This window comes from Brienomyrus brachyistius, chromosome 6 (assembly GCF_023856365.1).
Source record: "Brienomyrus brachyistius isolate T26 chromosome 6, BBRACH_0.4, whole genome shotgun sequence".
NCBI classification, from domain to species: domain Eukaryota; kingdom Metazoa; phylum Chordata; class Actinopteri; order Osteoglossiformes; family Mormyridae; genus Brienomyrus; species Brienomyrus brachyistius.
This window is the reverse complement of record NC_064538.1, coordinates 12,093,608-12,107,676: the sequence shown is the minus strand read 5'-3', so window position 1 is coordinate 12,107,676 and position 14,069 is coordinate 12,093,608. Positions and strand designations below refer to the sequence as shown.

The 14,069-nt window shown below is 41.3% G+C and overlaps 2 protein-coding genes across 3 annotated transcripts; one reads left to right on the top strand and one right to left on the bottom strand.

Annotated features, from left to right (window-relative positions):
- comta (catechol-O-methyltransferase a) lies at positions 1 to 8,840 on the top strand. Of its 2 annotated transcripts, none has more exons than XM_049017671.1 (6): positions 1 to 351; positions 5,824 to 5,995; positions 6,450 to 6,567; positions 7,997 to 8,190; positions 8,286 to 8,417; positions 8,526 to 8,840. In XM_049017671.1, exons 2-6 carry the CDS (start codon positions 5,825 to 5,827, stop codon positions 8,703 to 8,705), a joined length of 795 nt encoding a protein of 264 aa, XP_048873628.1. In that variant the 5' UTR covers positions 1 to 351; position 5,824; the 3' UTR covers positions 8,706 to 8,840. The 2 variants fall into 2 exon arrangements, with proteins under 2 accessions (XP_048873628.1, XP_048873629.1); XM_049017672.1 differs by lacking the exon at positions 1 to 351 and adding an exon at positions 2,466 to 2,596.
- A 914-nt stretch (positions 8,841 to 9,754) lies between these two features.
- On the bottom strand, positions 9,755 to 12,955 carry abt1 (activator of basal transcription 1). Its single transcript, XM_049017709.1, has 4 exons — positions 12,809 to 12,955; positions 12,029 to 12,345; positions 11,733 to 11,908; positions 9,755 to 11,381 (listed from the first exon to the last, which is right to left on the bottom strand). The coding sequence occupies exons 2-4, from the start codon at positions 12,342 to 12,344 to the stop codon at positions 11,001 to 11,003; spliced, it is 873 nt and encodes a 290-aa protein (XP_048873666.1). The 5' UTR covers position 12,345; positions 12,809 to 12,955; the 3' UTR covers positions 9,755 to 11,000.
- Positions 12,956 to 14,069: the final 1,114 nt, after the last annotated feature.

Sequence of the window (14,069 nt, the reverse complement as noted above, 5' to 3'; positions counted from 1 at the left end):
AGAAGGATTGAAAACAACCGTGACTGCTGGAGCGATCGCCCTCTCTCCTGTATTTCTCCGTACATGTGCGTGCATGTGGTGCCACTTCCCACTTCAGTTTCATTTCTGCTTGCGATGAAAACAAATCAGGGGTGAGAGAGAGAGGAAGGTGCAGTGGCGAGATCATGACAGGGAGCAGGAGACAGCTGCAGCTCCTGTGAGAGTGTGTGAATGTGCGTGAGATTAAGTGAGAAAGAGAGGGAGCATTTGGGTGAGAGGAGACAAGGAGAGAGGAGGGAGACGGAGTGAGAGTGAGCAGGAAGAAGAGGAGCGTTGCCACACTGCTTGGACTGGACACACCTGCAGTTAAATGTAAGACGTCTGCACCCTGCCTTTAATGTCTCTTTCTCTCATTGTGAAAAGTCTCTTTGGCACAGTGGATCTGAAGCTTTTGTTTCCGTGTGCGAGACATTTCATTTTTGTGCAGCTGTGAATGTTACGAGAGGAAAGTGTGGTCGTGCACCGGCTTGGTTATTTTCCGTCACAAATCAAGCTTTTCCACCTCCTTAAATTTTATGTGGATAGTGCTTATAAATTAAAAAAAGGTAAATTCCCATGAATCTCATTGCACCTTATCTAAGACAAGGAAGACATTCTGGTGCCACTTTACAATAAGGCTCCCTTTTGCCACTTGTAAATGGTAGTAACTCACTAATAAAAAGAAAACTGCGATATAAATTGTTTAAAATTGTCTATTAATAATTTACAAAGTGTTTCAACCTAATTAATAACCATATTATCAACCATTCATAAACCCTTTATATGGATAGCCTTATTGTAAAGTGGCACCAGCATTTTTTATTAAAAAGCCTTTTAAACAAATGTACTATTTAAAATCATAAATTTCAACCAATAAACATAGTCAACATATTCATGGAGACCAGTAACCAAACGAATCTGATTACTCTACAGTAATAGGTAATAAACTGGGGTGCTTAAGGCTCTTCCATCTGTCACTCTTTTATTGTCTCCTTATTATCCGATTTGCACTCTGCACATGGTAGAATCTTCACTGAAAGCCTGAAAACACTGCTCAGGCAGCACCAATGCTCAAAAGCTGTGCCGTGAATCTCTGTCTGCCTCTTTGATTACAGGGTGTCCTGGTCTCCATAAAACAGGGATGGGCAACTTTAGATTTCGGTCTGGCCATAATATTTATAAACAGCTCCGATAGGGCCAGTCAGCAATATTAAAGCTGTAATGCAACATTTTTACATTGTATTTATTTTGTAATGTAATAGCTTTACAACTGAGCCCCACAGCTGTCTGGTGTTTGGCTGAAGAACATCCCGAGTCAATATAAAATAAAATAACACAGTTACATAGCCAAACATATGCCTGTATTAGACAGTAAAAGTAAATCTGATATAAACAGAGAAAACTGTTCAAATCCACACAAGGGAGAAAGAGTAAACGCAACGTGAACTACGCAAAGTAAACAAGCCGTCTAAGTAGTTTTGGACGGTATCTAAGTTTGCTGCGATATACCGTATTACCGTAATACGGTCTAAGACAGGGCCCAGGAGTGTCCAAACTTTAAGAAGACCAAAGTTGATTAATAAATACCCACGGGACGACTATTCAAATATACTATACTATATGGGTTAAAAATTAGAAAAAAACATAATCTACTTACCAATAAACTGTATTTAATGTATTTTAATTTCTGTGCACCTATTCCGCTTAGTACGACTTCACTTACATTTTGCCCAGACTACCTTAAATCTGGCAAGTTACCCCGATAAAACAGTAATCCCGCTTCGTAGTACAGGCCACAGTATCTCTTGCTTTGCCGGATAACTTGTCACATTTAAGGTAGTCTGGGCTAAATCTAAGTGAACGAAGATAAAGTCCATTTAAAATGGAGCACCTTAAATCGGACAAGTTATCCGACTAAGCAGGAAATCCTACTTCGTTGTACAGGTCCCATGCTTAGTAACGTTTCCTTTTGACTCCTTGGCTCGGATTAAAAGCCGGTGCTGGGAGAATAGAACAGTTACTACAGGTTTTTTAGTAGTTGGCCTCCGGAGAATCTCCTATATGACTCCGCATGCATAGTTTCGTAATGTCTTTTCATATTACATTCTTTCATAACTTCGACAGTCTCTTTACAGATGAGACAAACAACTATTTCGTCTTTCGATGAAAAAAATATTCTCTCTGTTCTTGAAAGCGGTAGCTTTATGTTACTTTTTTCTGAGATGTTATTCTGAGACGTCTAATGGAAAAGTAACATTCGGCAACTGCGTGTGATCGTTCACTGCCCGTTTCTTCCATTAATGAACACATTAGTTCCGCCTTGCTAAACTTATTTTTATTGGCCGGGCAGAATATGATACAGTTAAAGAGACAATTGCTGGCCGTTTAAAATCCCTGCTCAGGCTATATTCTGGACATCCACACAAAGTACTGCACACACAGAAAACGGAAAGAAGAACAGAAGACACACGGATATTCGTCAATGATAATCGGAAAGCAGTCGGATTCGAAAAGAACGTACCGGATACTCGTTTCACTCGGATATTCGGTTCCTCTTTCTTGTTTTGCAATTCTTCAGGTACCTGCTTCTAGATTCTCCTAGTATTAAGGCGGCATGGTGTGCTAGAATTAATGTCAGTGTTTTATTTTGTTAATTTTGAAACATACTTTTAATATTGGCACAACGAGCTGGCCGGTGTGAGAGTGAGGGTGGAGAGGCCTACTGCTTCCAGTTGCCTAACCTTGCCCTATAGAGTATAGAATGAGTGGTCGTGTTGTGTTAACCTTTGCCATGTGACATGTTTGTAATCCTACCTTGGTCCGAAATGAGACAATGGGATTTTATTTTCATGTGGCAACCCGGCGGTCTGGACGTTTTCAGCGTGCTTACTTGTGCGATAGGATTTACTTATTAATGTTGAAACTCTGAGGTGGACTTAAAGCCATGAGGATTGAGCCTTTTGTGAGCCTTTTAAGACGAAGGAACGTAAACTTGGAGTACTGTGTCTCTATAGCTTAGTCCACAGAGTACCTGTGACTGGATTCCTGTCTAGCATCTAATCTAATTCTAAGTACAAGAACATCCAAGCTAATGGGAGATGATTCAGGGGGACGAGAAGCACTGCCGTTTGCAATGCAAAACACCCATTCAGCAAATATTAAACCTAATGCAAGAGTGGCATAACTCATTTTTGATGCAGTTGCCTTGTGCGGACGAGCATGGCAGTGTTAGACATTACAAACATACAAGTGGGCTATTTGTGTACAGTACTGTCACCGTGTTGAGTAACTTATGTTATCTGTTGATTCTTGTATGGCACACGGCTACCGACTCTCACGCTTTGATTCTCTCACGCGTGAAATATTGCACCAAATCTATATTATTCCATTATAAACCAACAACTGGCTACGTCAAAAGCTTTGGGGTATTTTTACAAGGTAATAAAACTGTTACATACATATAAATGCATGTGTAGATGTGTGTGCAGTCTTATCTCGAATTGAAAATCTAACTTCAGCCAGCTGACCAAAGTTGGCCATGCTGTCAGTCAATATTCCATTTTGATTTTCTTACGTTACTTTTTTCCTGATCTGCAGTAAGTGTAGAATAGACACGTGATTTTTTAAATGTGGTGTTAAGTATTGAAAATAGCAGTGAAACGCGGAGACTCAGAAGGGGAACGCCTCGCTTCACGGAAGTGTCGATGTCACGGAGCACTAAAGCACCAGGAACATGTGGAGTTGAAGGGATCCCTCAACTTCTCTTTTCGGTCTTTCATGCTCAGTTGCATAACAAACCGAAATTGGTCGCATTTCTTAGTTGAAGATTAAGGGCCATTTAACTAGTTTAATGAACCTTTCCTTGTTTTTTCCTGCTGTTTTCTTCCCCTTTTGTATTCATGGAGAGGATGTCGGGTCTGCTTTTTTTCCGGCATTTTTTAGTATACTCGTGGAGAGACTATCGGGTCTGCTTTTTTCGGCATTTTAGTATACTCGTAGAAAGATTATCGGGTCTGCTTTTTCAGCATTTTTAGTGTATTCATGGAGAGTGAATAGAGTGACGGAGTGTGTGTAAGTGAGGGGGTGGGGATTACAACGCGATGCCCGTTTTCTGAATTCATGCAAGCAAAAGAGGGAAAGGAGCCGTTTTATCTGCGGATTTTAAATACGCATCTCATTAATGTAGCACAAAAGGTGCAATGAAAAGAAAGAGAGGATACCTTTCATGAATAGTCATAAGTGGCATGCTGCATGTCAAATGGTAGGCTATAGAAGGCTTTAAACAAGCATATCTAGTCAGATTTTTCAAAATAAGAGCAACTGATCATTGCATTATATAAACTTTGCAGAAGCTACTTGACTGCAACGAGGTGAACAATCACCAGAAGTGGCTAGTAATGGTCTTCATTCACAGTAGGGGAACTTTAGTGGAATTTGGAAGAATTTGTACTTTTTGCTAAGGATACCTTTTCAAGGAAATAATTTATTTTTTCACTATTTTTATTGCGTTCCTCTCACCGTTTCTGCCTGTCAGCTACACCTCTATCTTTAACCAATCAAGTATATAGGGTTTCCACCCTTCCAGGACTTTCCCAGACCACCCTGGATTTTGGTTGTCTGTCCTGGAAACAATCAATTTAATTCTGGGAGATGATGGACATCCTATCTATTTCCTTATCGCATAGACTTTTGGAATGGTGTTGCCATGTGCAGTGTGTTTGGGCAATGACTCGGTGTCCAGGATTTTATAGGACTGAGGTGGCAACCTTACAAATATAATGTCATATAAGTTGTCACGGATAAAGAGAGAAGAGGTTCAGAAGTTCATAACTGGTAATAATGAATTAGATAAGATAAGAAAGATCTTTATTGTCACTATTACAGAAACAGTGACTAAACAGTTTAGCAGCTCGATCTCTGTTTCACAGCATAAGTTATAGTAATAACAGAAATAAGAACAACACACAAAGAGAGAGAGAGAGACAGCCATCCTATTACAGAATGAGTGTCAGTGCAGTGTGTACAGTATGTCAGTCCAAGGTAATGTATATGATTTTGCATTTGCTTATGAAATGTAAGGCATTTGTGTGGCTGTGTAGCTCATTCATCAATGTGTACAGTTTTTACTGCAAGTTGTTGCTGTAGTTGATCGTTTGCTGTTTTGCAGTAATGTTGCTTTTTTAATATATACAATGAACTATTTCACAGTTATACTGCAATTCCCAAGTTTCAAGTGGATTTTTGTAGTGTTTCTTTTTATATAAGTATTATTTTAAAGTACTAAATCCATCCCTTTCTATAATCTTATTTCCTGGACGGGGAATGTATATAGTGTATTCTTATTAGTGGAGTACCTCAAAGTATTCGGTGGATCTTTTTCAGTTTTTTTCCCAGACAAAAACATGTTTTGGTCAACCCTTAGGTATCCTGTTCTTGTAGATAAACATAAATGATTTAGCAAAACACGTGTGAATTATTGTCAATATGCTGGCTCCAAGGTCAGATCTAAGTGTCAGTGAATTATGTACTGTTATTGATGATGAAACATTTGTAATCAAGATTCTTTAATAGTAAGTTTTGATAGTGGAAAATGTGCATTGTGTATTAGAAACACATATGCTTTTCTGCCCTCGTGAGAGCTCTGAGAAAGCTGCACCCATATGTTGAATTTGAAATGGGTCATTGGCGCATTGATGCTTTCAACAGCATGTTATGTAACTCAAGTCATGTGATGTAATCCAGCCTCTCTGCTCAGGCTGCCGTTGCTAAGCACCCTGAAATAATCTGCTTCCCTCTTCCGGTCAGCATGTGGCTCTACTTCCTGTCTCTGTGTGGAGGGGGTGCAGCTATCCTGTATGTGCTGTGTGGCTGGCTTATACCAGCAGCAGTGGAAGACAGCCCCTGGTTTACTCTGCTGTGGCATGACTTTATTCTGCAACGGATTCTCAATGCCCTAACCTGGTCCACACGACCTCAGGTGAGCCCCCCCTCCCCACACACCCATACAGCTTCATAATGTTTTGCTCCCCATAACCCTTGGCACTACCCTAGACATGCCACCTTTCCTGTTTTCACTGCACAACAATAACTCATTTCAGTGAGGTTTTCATTGGGCTTTGAAATTTCTACATCCTACAATATGTGGAGTAATCTTACAATCACCTACTATGATGCAGCAACAAAAAATGCCAGTGAAGCTGGAACTAGAAGCAGAAGATGTATTTTAAAACAAGCATTGTGTATAAAACATCTCTTAAAATTGTAATACTTAAATTTTTTATTTTTATTTTTTTAAGTTTCATGGTTAATATTTTTTGGCACAGCTTTCGCATTTTCCCCAAAATTCAATGAGATTTTTTCATTTTGTCATCTCAGTAACCTGAAAGCATCTCTAGAGCAATCTCACTCTCAAAACTTGATTAACTTTCTAGCGCCTCCTGAAGGCCATTCAGAAAAAAGCTACTCGAGGGGACCCCCAGAGTGTCATCTCTGCGATTGACTACTTCTGCCGGCACAAAGAGTGGGCCATGAACGTGGGCGATGAGAAAGGTATCGTGGCCCCTGTGTTTTTCCTCCTGTGTACGCAGGATGGCCTCTCCCCCTTTTCTCTGTGTAAATTCTCTTTTTTTTCCCCTCATTTGCTTGGTTTCTTAAATGCCGCTCCTCCCAGTCTGCTCTGAAGCAGCCCAGTCACATCGTGTTACTCTTTGCTGGATGTGAAGCGAAGGAATCCTCCTGCCCACGAGGCCGGTGCGGCCTTTGCATGAGAGCACAAACCCAACCGGTTGACCAATCAAAACACTCCTGTCAATGTCACCACTGCATCCCGTTCTGTTCAGCCCTCCATTTAAGGAGTTTTTAAAACCTGCTTCTTATATGAGGTTTCTCAAGTCTCATGTATAATCTGTTGAGAACACACATTATGAAAATGAAAAATTGCATAAAGTTACATAAAAATGATAGCAGTTCTGGACCGCTACAAGTATTTCATCTAGATGCCACAGTCATTAATATTATAGCCTGCAGAATTACTAATCTAGACATGTCAATTTTTCTGAAGAGTATTAGAAATTTAATACCAATATATTTACTGAGTATAACTGTATCTAATCACGTCGTTTGCAAGGGATCAGCGATTTGAATTTGGTTATAATATAGCCTTTAGCATACGACATCACATTCTGTATATTAATCATGCTCGGTGAAATCTGACACAACACGTCAGTGTGTGATGAGTCCAACAGAATTACTGATGGTGCTTCTGACTTCATCAGGTCTGAGAGAAACATGATCAGAGACTCAGCAGTTATGATAAAATGGCCGATTACTGTAAGATTAAGATTTTCCAACATTAGCTATATAAAACACATATTCACTGTCAGGTATATTTCATTTATACATTTATTAACAATGGATTTCAAACTTGATGAGGTAGACGAAGTGTAATATTTTATACTCATTAAAATGTTATAAGTTGGGGGTAAAAAAAAATATTAAATTCACCTCCAGCTCCACCGGAGAATAGCAAGGCGTTCCCAGGCCATCCGAGTGACGTAACCTATCCAGCGTCTCCTGCGTCTGCCCCGGGGTTTCCTCCCAAATGTCCGAGCTCTGATCCAGGCACTCCGCAAAGGAAGCTCCTGTCTGACACTTGTATCCATATCCTTCTTTTTGTCACAACCCAAAGCTCGTGACCACAGATGACGGTAGGAACGTAGATCGACCAGTAAATCAAAAGCTTTGCCTTCCGGCTCAGCTCTCCCTTTACCATGATAGAATGGTACAGCGTCTGGTTTACTTCCGATGCTGCACCAATCCGTCTGTGGATCTGCTGCTCCCTTCTTCACTCACTTGTGAACAAAACCCCGAGGTACTTAAACGCCTCCATTGGAAATTTGCCGTAGTCGAGGAAACGCTAGCAGTAAGGAGACAGTTCTTATATAAGCTCGTGTGAAGTGGTTACCCTGTGTGTGTGCAGGTGCCATCCTGGACTCTGTGGTCAGTGAGGTGAATCCCAGCACCGCTCTGGAACTCGGAACTTACTGTGGATACTCCACCGTGCGCATCGCTCGTCTGCTGCCCCCTGAAACACGCCTCATCACCCTGGAGTTCAACCCTGATTATGCAGTTGTGGCCCATCAGGTCATCGCATGGGCAGGCCTTCAGGATAAGGTTAGGGGGGTGGGGAAGGAACGTGCCTCAGTCACCGAGCTGTTAAGCTGCAGAGGTGAAGCCTTAATACTGACGTGTTGTTTCTGGTGTTGCAGGTGGAGCTCGTGGTGGGGTCCTCAGGAGATCTGATCCCGCAGATGAAGCAAAAATTTGGCATCAAACAGTTTGACTTTGTTTTCCTGGATCACTGGAAGGATCGATATCTTCTTGACATCAAACTATTAGAGGTACACAAAACTACCCATGTGTAAGAAAAATCTCACGGCAAAAAGCAAAATATGAAGAGCTCCGTAGACTTTGTTAATCCAGGGTGTGCATACTGGTCTCTTTTCCAGGAATGTGGACTGCTTAGGAGAGGCACTGTGCTGCTGGCAGACAATGTCATCTGTCCTGGGACCCCAGAGTACCTGGAGTACGTGCGTACCAGCCCCCGTTATGAGAGCCATTACTTCAAAGCCCACCTGGAATACACCAAGGTAGAGGACGGCCTGGAGAAGTCCATTTTCTTGGGTTAGGAAGCAAGATACTTGAAATTGTCCTGTACTGGTGTTTGAAAGACCTTGTTAGATCTGGTGATTCACACCATATTAGTTTTGCCTAAAGTGAAAGAACAATAAAATGATGAATAAAAACTGCATAATAATGTGAAATGTGCATTAGTTTTTACTAAATGTCCATAAAAAGTGTTAATGAAAACAGAAGTGTTGTTTATTTTTGTGATGTTTGAGGCAAAAGACAAGGTTAATGCACATTAATTTATCAGTACTTGCGATGCATTTTTCTGAAACAATTGTTAAAACTTAGCTACAATTAAATTAGTATGATATACCATACAATGCAACAAGATATCTTAGGGATTTCCACTGAACCTTCAAGACTGGGGGTTTGAAGCTCACCGTATATAAGCTATGTTTGTGGTATTTGCATGCCCCCCCCCCCCCCGTGTTTGTGAGTTGTCCCCTTCTTTGTTCCCCATGCTGCCTGGGATCTGTTCCAAGCCCCAGTCTCTCTGTCCCCCCCGCCCCCCCATGTTGTGGGCCCCATGACCCACTACAAACAACTGTGCCCACTTGTTCAGGCTACATACCATTGAGGCCTTATTTACAGTTTGTTTTAAAATGAACAGATCATATTGGGTGAACAGACCATGAACGGTCAACCCAGAACCGCTATTTACGCCTGTGTCTATCATTGGTCTCTAAGGCGTCTAGCTGACCACTTGTGTTCAGATTTCATTACTGCTCTGCTCATAATTATTGTGAACTTCTTGTTTGAAATGCATCAGGACTCATTAGGATTCACATTACAAAAGATGTGGTCATCCCAGACCACCTCGCCAAGTAGTTTAAGTGGATCATCATGTTTCTTGGTGGTCGTTTGCGCTTGTATTTAGCGCTGTCCACTTGCGATCCGATTGCCCGAGGCACATTTTAAAAACTAGCGCAAGAAGGGCTGTAGATTACGGATTATTTTAAATGACTTGCATGCTGAAGTTCCCCGTGATGGATATGCACCTCATTCAAGGTAAGCAGTTTTTCCTCTATAGACTCTGCATCACATCATCCATAATTTAACATGCATTTTTTATTTTTTCCAATAACATGTTTTTCTTTCAAAGTTCGTTCATATTTCAATTTGCCATCTGCTCAAAACAATAGTAATAACAATGGTCAGTTGTGTTTCGGGAACAAAGACAAAACCCGACATACTAAACAACTGCTGTGGCTGTGAACCTGGTGTCATCTTCATGTGCTGGATGAGCTCGTAATACAGGCAAAATTCTACTGTCGACAGTCCAAATATCATTGCCCGCTACTTAAATTTCTATGTTCTTTCAAGGGTAGCATTGTATTATTAGTCTGAGGGGGGGAAAGACCTTTAACTTAGTATCCACATTCTTTTTCAATACACAAATATTTAATTTTCGTTCCCTCAAATGTACATGTAACATTTGTGCTCTATGATCTGCACCTTAGGGACCTGACAGATGCAACATTTTCTTATTTCATAATTTATCCAAGGGGTTGGTTTAAACAAAAAACTAGCATAAGAATTAGCATAAAGGCCTGAGACCTTGGGTCTAATAGTATGCACCATATCAGTGTTTCCCAACCCGGTCCTCGGGGACCTCCAGACAAGCTATGTTTTTTCTGCCTCCCAGCTTCCTGCCAGACAGTCCACAGGAGTAAAAACGTGGTCCATCTGAGATTCTTTGAGGACTAGGCTGGGAAACATCACTGTATATCAGTGGTTCTCAAAGTCGGTCCTCGGGCCCCACTGCCCTGCTTGTTTTCCAGCTATCCCTGCCCCACACACAAGTCCCAGCTGTCTTTCAGCTTCTGATTACCTGGATCAGGTGTGTTTAGTCAATCAGCAGTGTGTAGGGCAGGGATAGCTGGAAAACAAGCAGGGCAGTGGGGCCTGAGAACCGAGTTTGAGAACCACTGCTGAATATACAAAGGCATTATAATGAATCAAAATACAATGAGTGCACACTCCTTAGCAGCATCCAGCCCGATGGTCCAACACATTAAGGTCCCATTTGCTGCATCCATCTTATTCTGATACCTTAGTTCTAGCAGTGGCCACCGTCCTACGTAATTTAACCAGTCACCGTAACTCTTACAATATGCTGACGATAAAACTGCGCTATCATCTGAGTAACCCGGGGTTCATTGAACCTTGAAAAGGTTCTTCCCTCTCTGCATGACAGGAAGCAGAATCGGAATCATGGATATATGGGGTATCGTGATCCGCCCACCCTCCCATAGTCTGTGCGACTGCCATGTGCGTCTTCGGTCTTAGCCGTATCAGCTGTCAGCTGACTGGCTGTTGAAGATCTTGGCCAGCAGGGAGACGTTGGACTGGGCCTTCTCCTGGATGGCGCGGGCCTTATCCTGTGCTTTCTGAAGGCTCTTCTTCGACATGGCGTATTTACGCAGGCGGCTCTGCTGGATCTCCTCCTCAGTGCGCCGTTGGGTGAAGTCCCAGGTCTTCTCCACCGCCTCCTCCCCACTCTTCTCCCTCTTCTTCCGCAGCCTCTCTAAGTTCTGACTCTTCTCCACATTGGCCAGGTAGAAGTTGGTCTCGCGCTTGGCCTGCGAGATTTCGGTGCGCAAGCGCTGATGCCTCACGGTCTGCTCATAGGCCAGTCGCTCGCTCAGGTGGCACCAGTAGAACTGGTGGAGGTACTGAGTGTAAACACAACACAAGTTAGAAACAAGATCAAAATTAACTAAATCAAAGGACCGTTTTCCATCCTCAGAGGTGATTTTAGTTGCCCTTTTAATTGATTATTGCTAAAATACAAAAAGAATCTTGGATTACCATTTTTGTAGGCTGTGCTCAAGGTCCCTCCACAACCCTTCCCAGCACAGGCAGTTCGAATATGGATTTCTTTTTTGGGTTTTCATATTACAACAGTAATTCCTATTTGTCCTACCTTACCATCTTTAATAGCCAATTATATTTAGTGTTAGTTGTTGAGAGAAAATCTAAACACTGCAGACACATTAAATGAGCAGAAAGAAGCAGTAATACACCTTGATGCACCACAGGTCAGAAGCGAAGTGGCTCTTCTTTCGGACGGCCATGGGGGTGTTGTGCAAACTGGCTGCTACTCTCTTGGCAACAAGCTTGTCCTTAAACTCCACCCAGCCCTCAGTGAAGTCGTGGCCCTTAGAACCAGCTTTCTTCTTCTTCCGACGTACTGAATGGTCTAACAAATATGAAAAAACGTCTGTCATAAAAATATCAAGATGCATTTTTACAATGCCACCTCACCAACATAGATTCAAGAAACCACACTGAAAAAACTTTATAGAAGTAACGTTCTCACCTTCAGGCTGGAGAAATATCCGTCCAATCTCTCCGTAGACCCCTAACATGTTCCGCAAATGACTTGGTTTTAGTCTGGGTGGGATGTGGCCCAGATATAAAATGCCTGGTACGATCTTCTTGCTCGTAGGTTTCTTTTTCTTACTGCCATCTCCATCAACAACACATATTTCTTCAGTCTCTTTATCATCATCACCATCACAGTCACCTACATCCTCCTCAGGTGTGGTCTTCGCCATCTCTTCACCTTGATCGATTACCATGCCTTCTGCCATCTCGAATTCCACATTCAGTTGACTTTCCCTTTCTCCGGACATGCTATCACAGTCCAAAAAATGCAGAATTCTTGTTTAAACGCAGCCAAACACACATCGGAGCGAAACGTTTAACATACCCATACATATAATTCACAGTAAGTGAGATATTAAACGATATTCAACTCAAGACCAATCTTCTAGTACTTTCGTTCTGCAAGGGTTTATAATCCACACAAATCCAAATATCTCTAAGTCGCAATGATGCCGTCTTCTTGTAAAATATTACTACATACTACAGTTTCGCGGGTAACTAATTACTAGTCAGTCACTGACAAATATATCAGAAAGCTAGTTAATTAGAGCCGGTCTACTTTGAACACATCCGCACGAAGCAGGACAGACTTCTAGCCAGATAAACCCGTTCCTCTAATTCAAAAACATGAAAGCAACAAGCTAAAAAGCTAACTTTAACATGACTTCAACAAAATCCTAAATTATGTGGCTTTATTGAACTGTATACTTACACCTTAATCCTGTGCGTAGTTCACGAGTTACTAGGCGCAGCCATCTTGAAATAAATCTACACGTGTAAGGGAAGTGGACCTGGAATGGTATGCGCCCCCTAGCGTCGAGGTCAGCGGACAACGCCAAACACAGTCCATCCAGATCAATAGTGTCGCCGGCTTTATTTTCGGGAGCATAAACAACACTAAATGGAGGCTGTTTGTGCACTCAGGCGTCAAAAATGTTTTATATGCCAAGTACCTAATTTCGTACTAAAAATATTAAATGCATGTTATACAGCACAGCGTAGGCATATTCCCTGAAACATCCTAATTGTTGTTTTTATTTAGATAGCCACGGTAGGTAGTGTGAAAAGTAAGAAAGTGATAACTGGGATTTTTTCCAGACCTGATATATTTACACTGAGTATTTCCTTTCCGGATCCCTCCTGTATATGGCGAACGCAAAATAAATGTAAGAAATCAAGGGTGATCGACATCATAACCACGCGTATATTCTGATGACTAAAGTATTTCAGACGGATGCTTACAACAGCCTTAATCAATTATTTCGAGCTCGGATCATTTATGCGTCCGTATTAAACATTAAAACGAATGCGGCAGATTGCAGTAGATTTCTAAAGAATCTGTTCATGTACTTTCCGTAGGAATCAGTGTAAATATAGTGTAGATTACAATAATATTTTACGTAAAAAAAATATATATATATTTTTTTTTTAAATCGGTGTGTTTTTCAGTGCACTCGGTTGTGCATTTTCTGCAACTCCTTGCGAATCCGTACTAGGAAATGAATGTCAGGGAAATTAGATATATACTAGAATGCTGAGGTTTGCACAGCTTAAAGCATAAAGGATCATTTTAAGAAATAATCGGAAATAGTCTCGGAAATATGTCAATTAATTAAACCCACATAGCCACTGCTTACTACTACAATATGCTTTCTTCAGTATAATTTTAGTATTAAAACAGAATTCCATTGATCCCTTGCAATATTTCAATTAATTTTTTGGTTTTATACAGCGACTTTCACGATACAGTTGCCCCACAACCCAAAACAAGAGTATGCGGTAATACATTGTTCTGTTTTCATTATACATACATTATAATCTGTTTTTACTCCTACTGTCCATTAGATGGCGACATTAAGTTGCGGCTGCTTTACTTATGCTTATTCGTTTGCTCGCTTGAAATGCATCACCATGGAAGCGTAGCATTTCAATAATCCGATTAAAAGTTACTGCATTTGACAGCAATGGAACAA

What these genes read in the sequence shown, in the direction of transcription:
- abt1 (XM_049017709.1), bottom strand. Translation starts at nt 12,344, where the DNA reads ATGTCCGGAGAAAGGGAAAGTCAACTGAATGTGGAATTCGAGATGGCA. An exon ending in GATATTTCTCCAGCCTGAAG is followed by an intron (nt 11,909 to 12,028) that starts GTGAGAACGTTA and finishes CATATTTGTTAG; the next exon opens with ACCATTCAGTACGTCGGAAG. An exon ending in CTGACCTGTGGTGCATCAAG is followed by an intron (nt 11,382 to 11,732) that starts GTGTATTACTGC and finishes GTTTACACTCAG; the next exon opens with TACCTCCACCAGTTCTACTG.
- comta (XM_049017671.1), top strand. Translation starts at nt 5,825, where the DNA reads ATGTGGCTCTACTTCCTGTCTCTGTGTGGAGGGGGTGCAGCTATCCTG. An exon ending in CCTGGTCCACACGACCTCAG is followed by an intron (nt 5,996 to 6,449) that starts GTGAGCCCCCCC and finishes TTAACTTTCTAG; the next exon opens with CGCCTCCTGAAGGCCATTCA. An exon ending in GAACGTGGGCGATGAGAAAG is followed by an intron (nt 6,568 to 7,996) that starts GTATCGTGGCCC and finishes GTGTGTGTGCAG; the next exon opens with GTGCCATCCTGGACTCTGTG.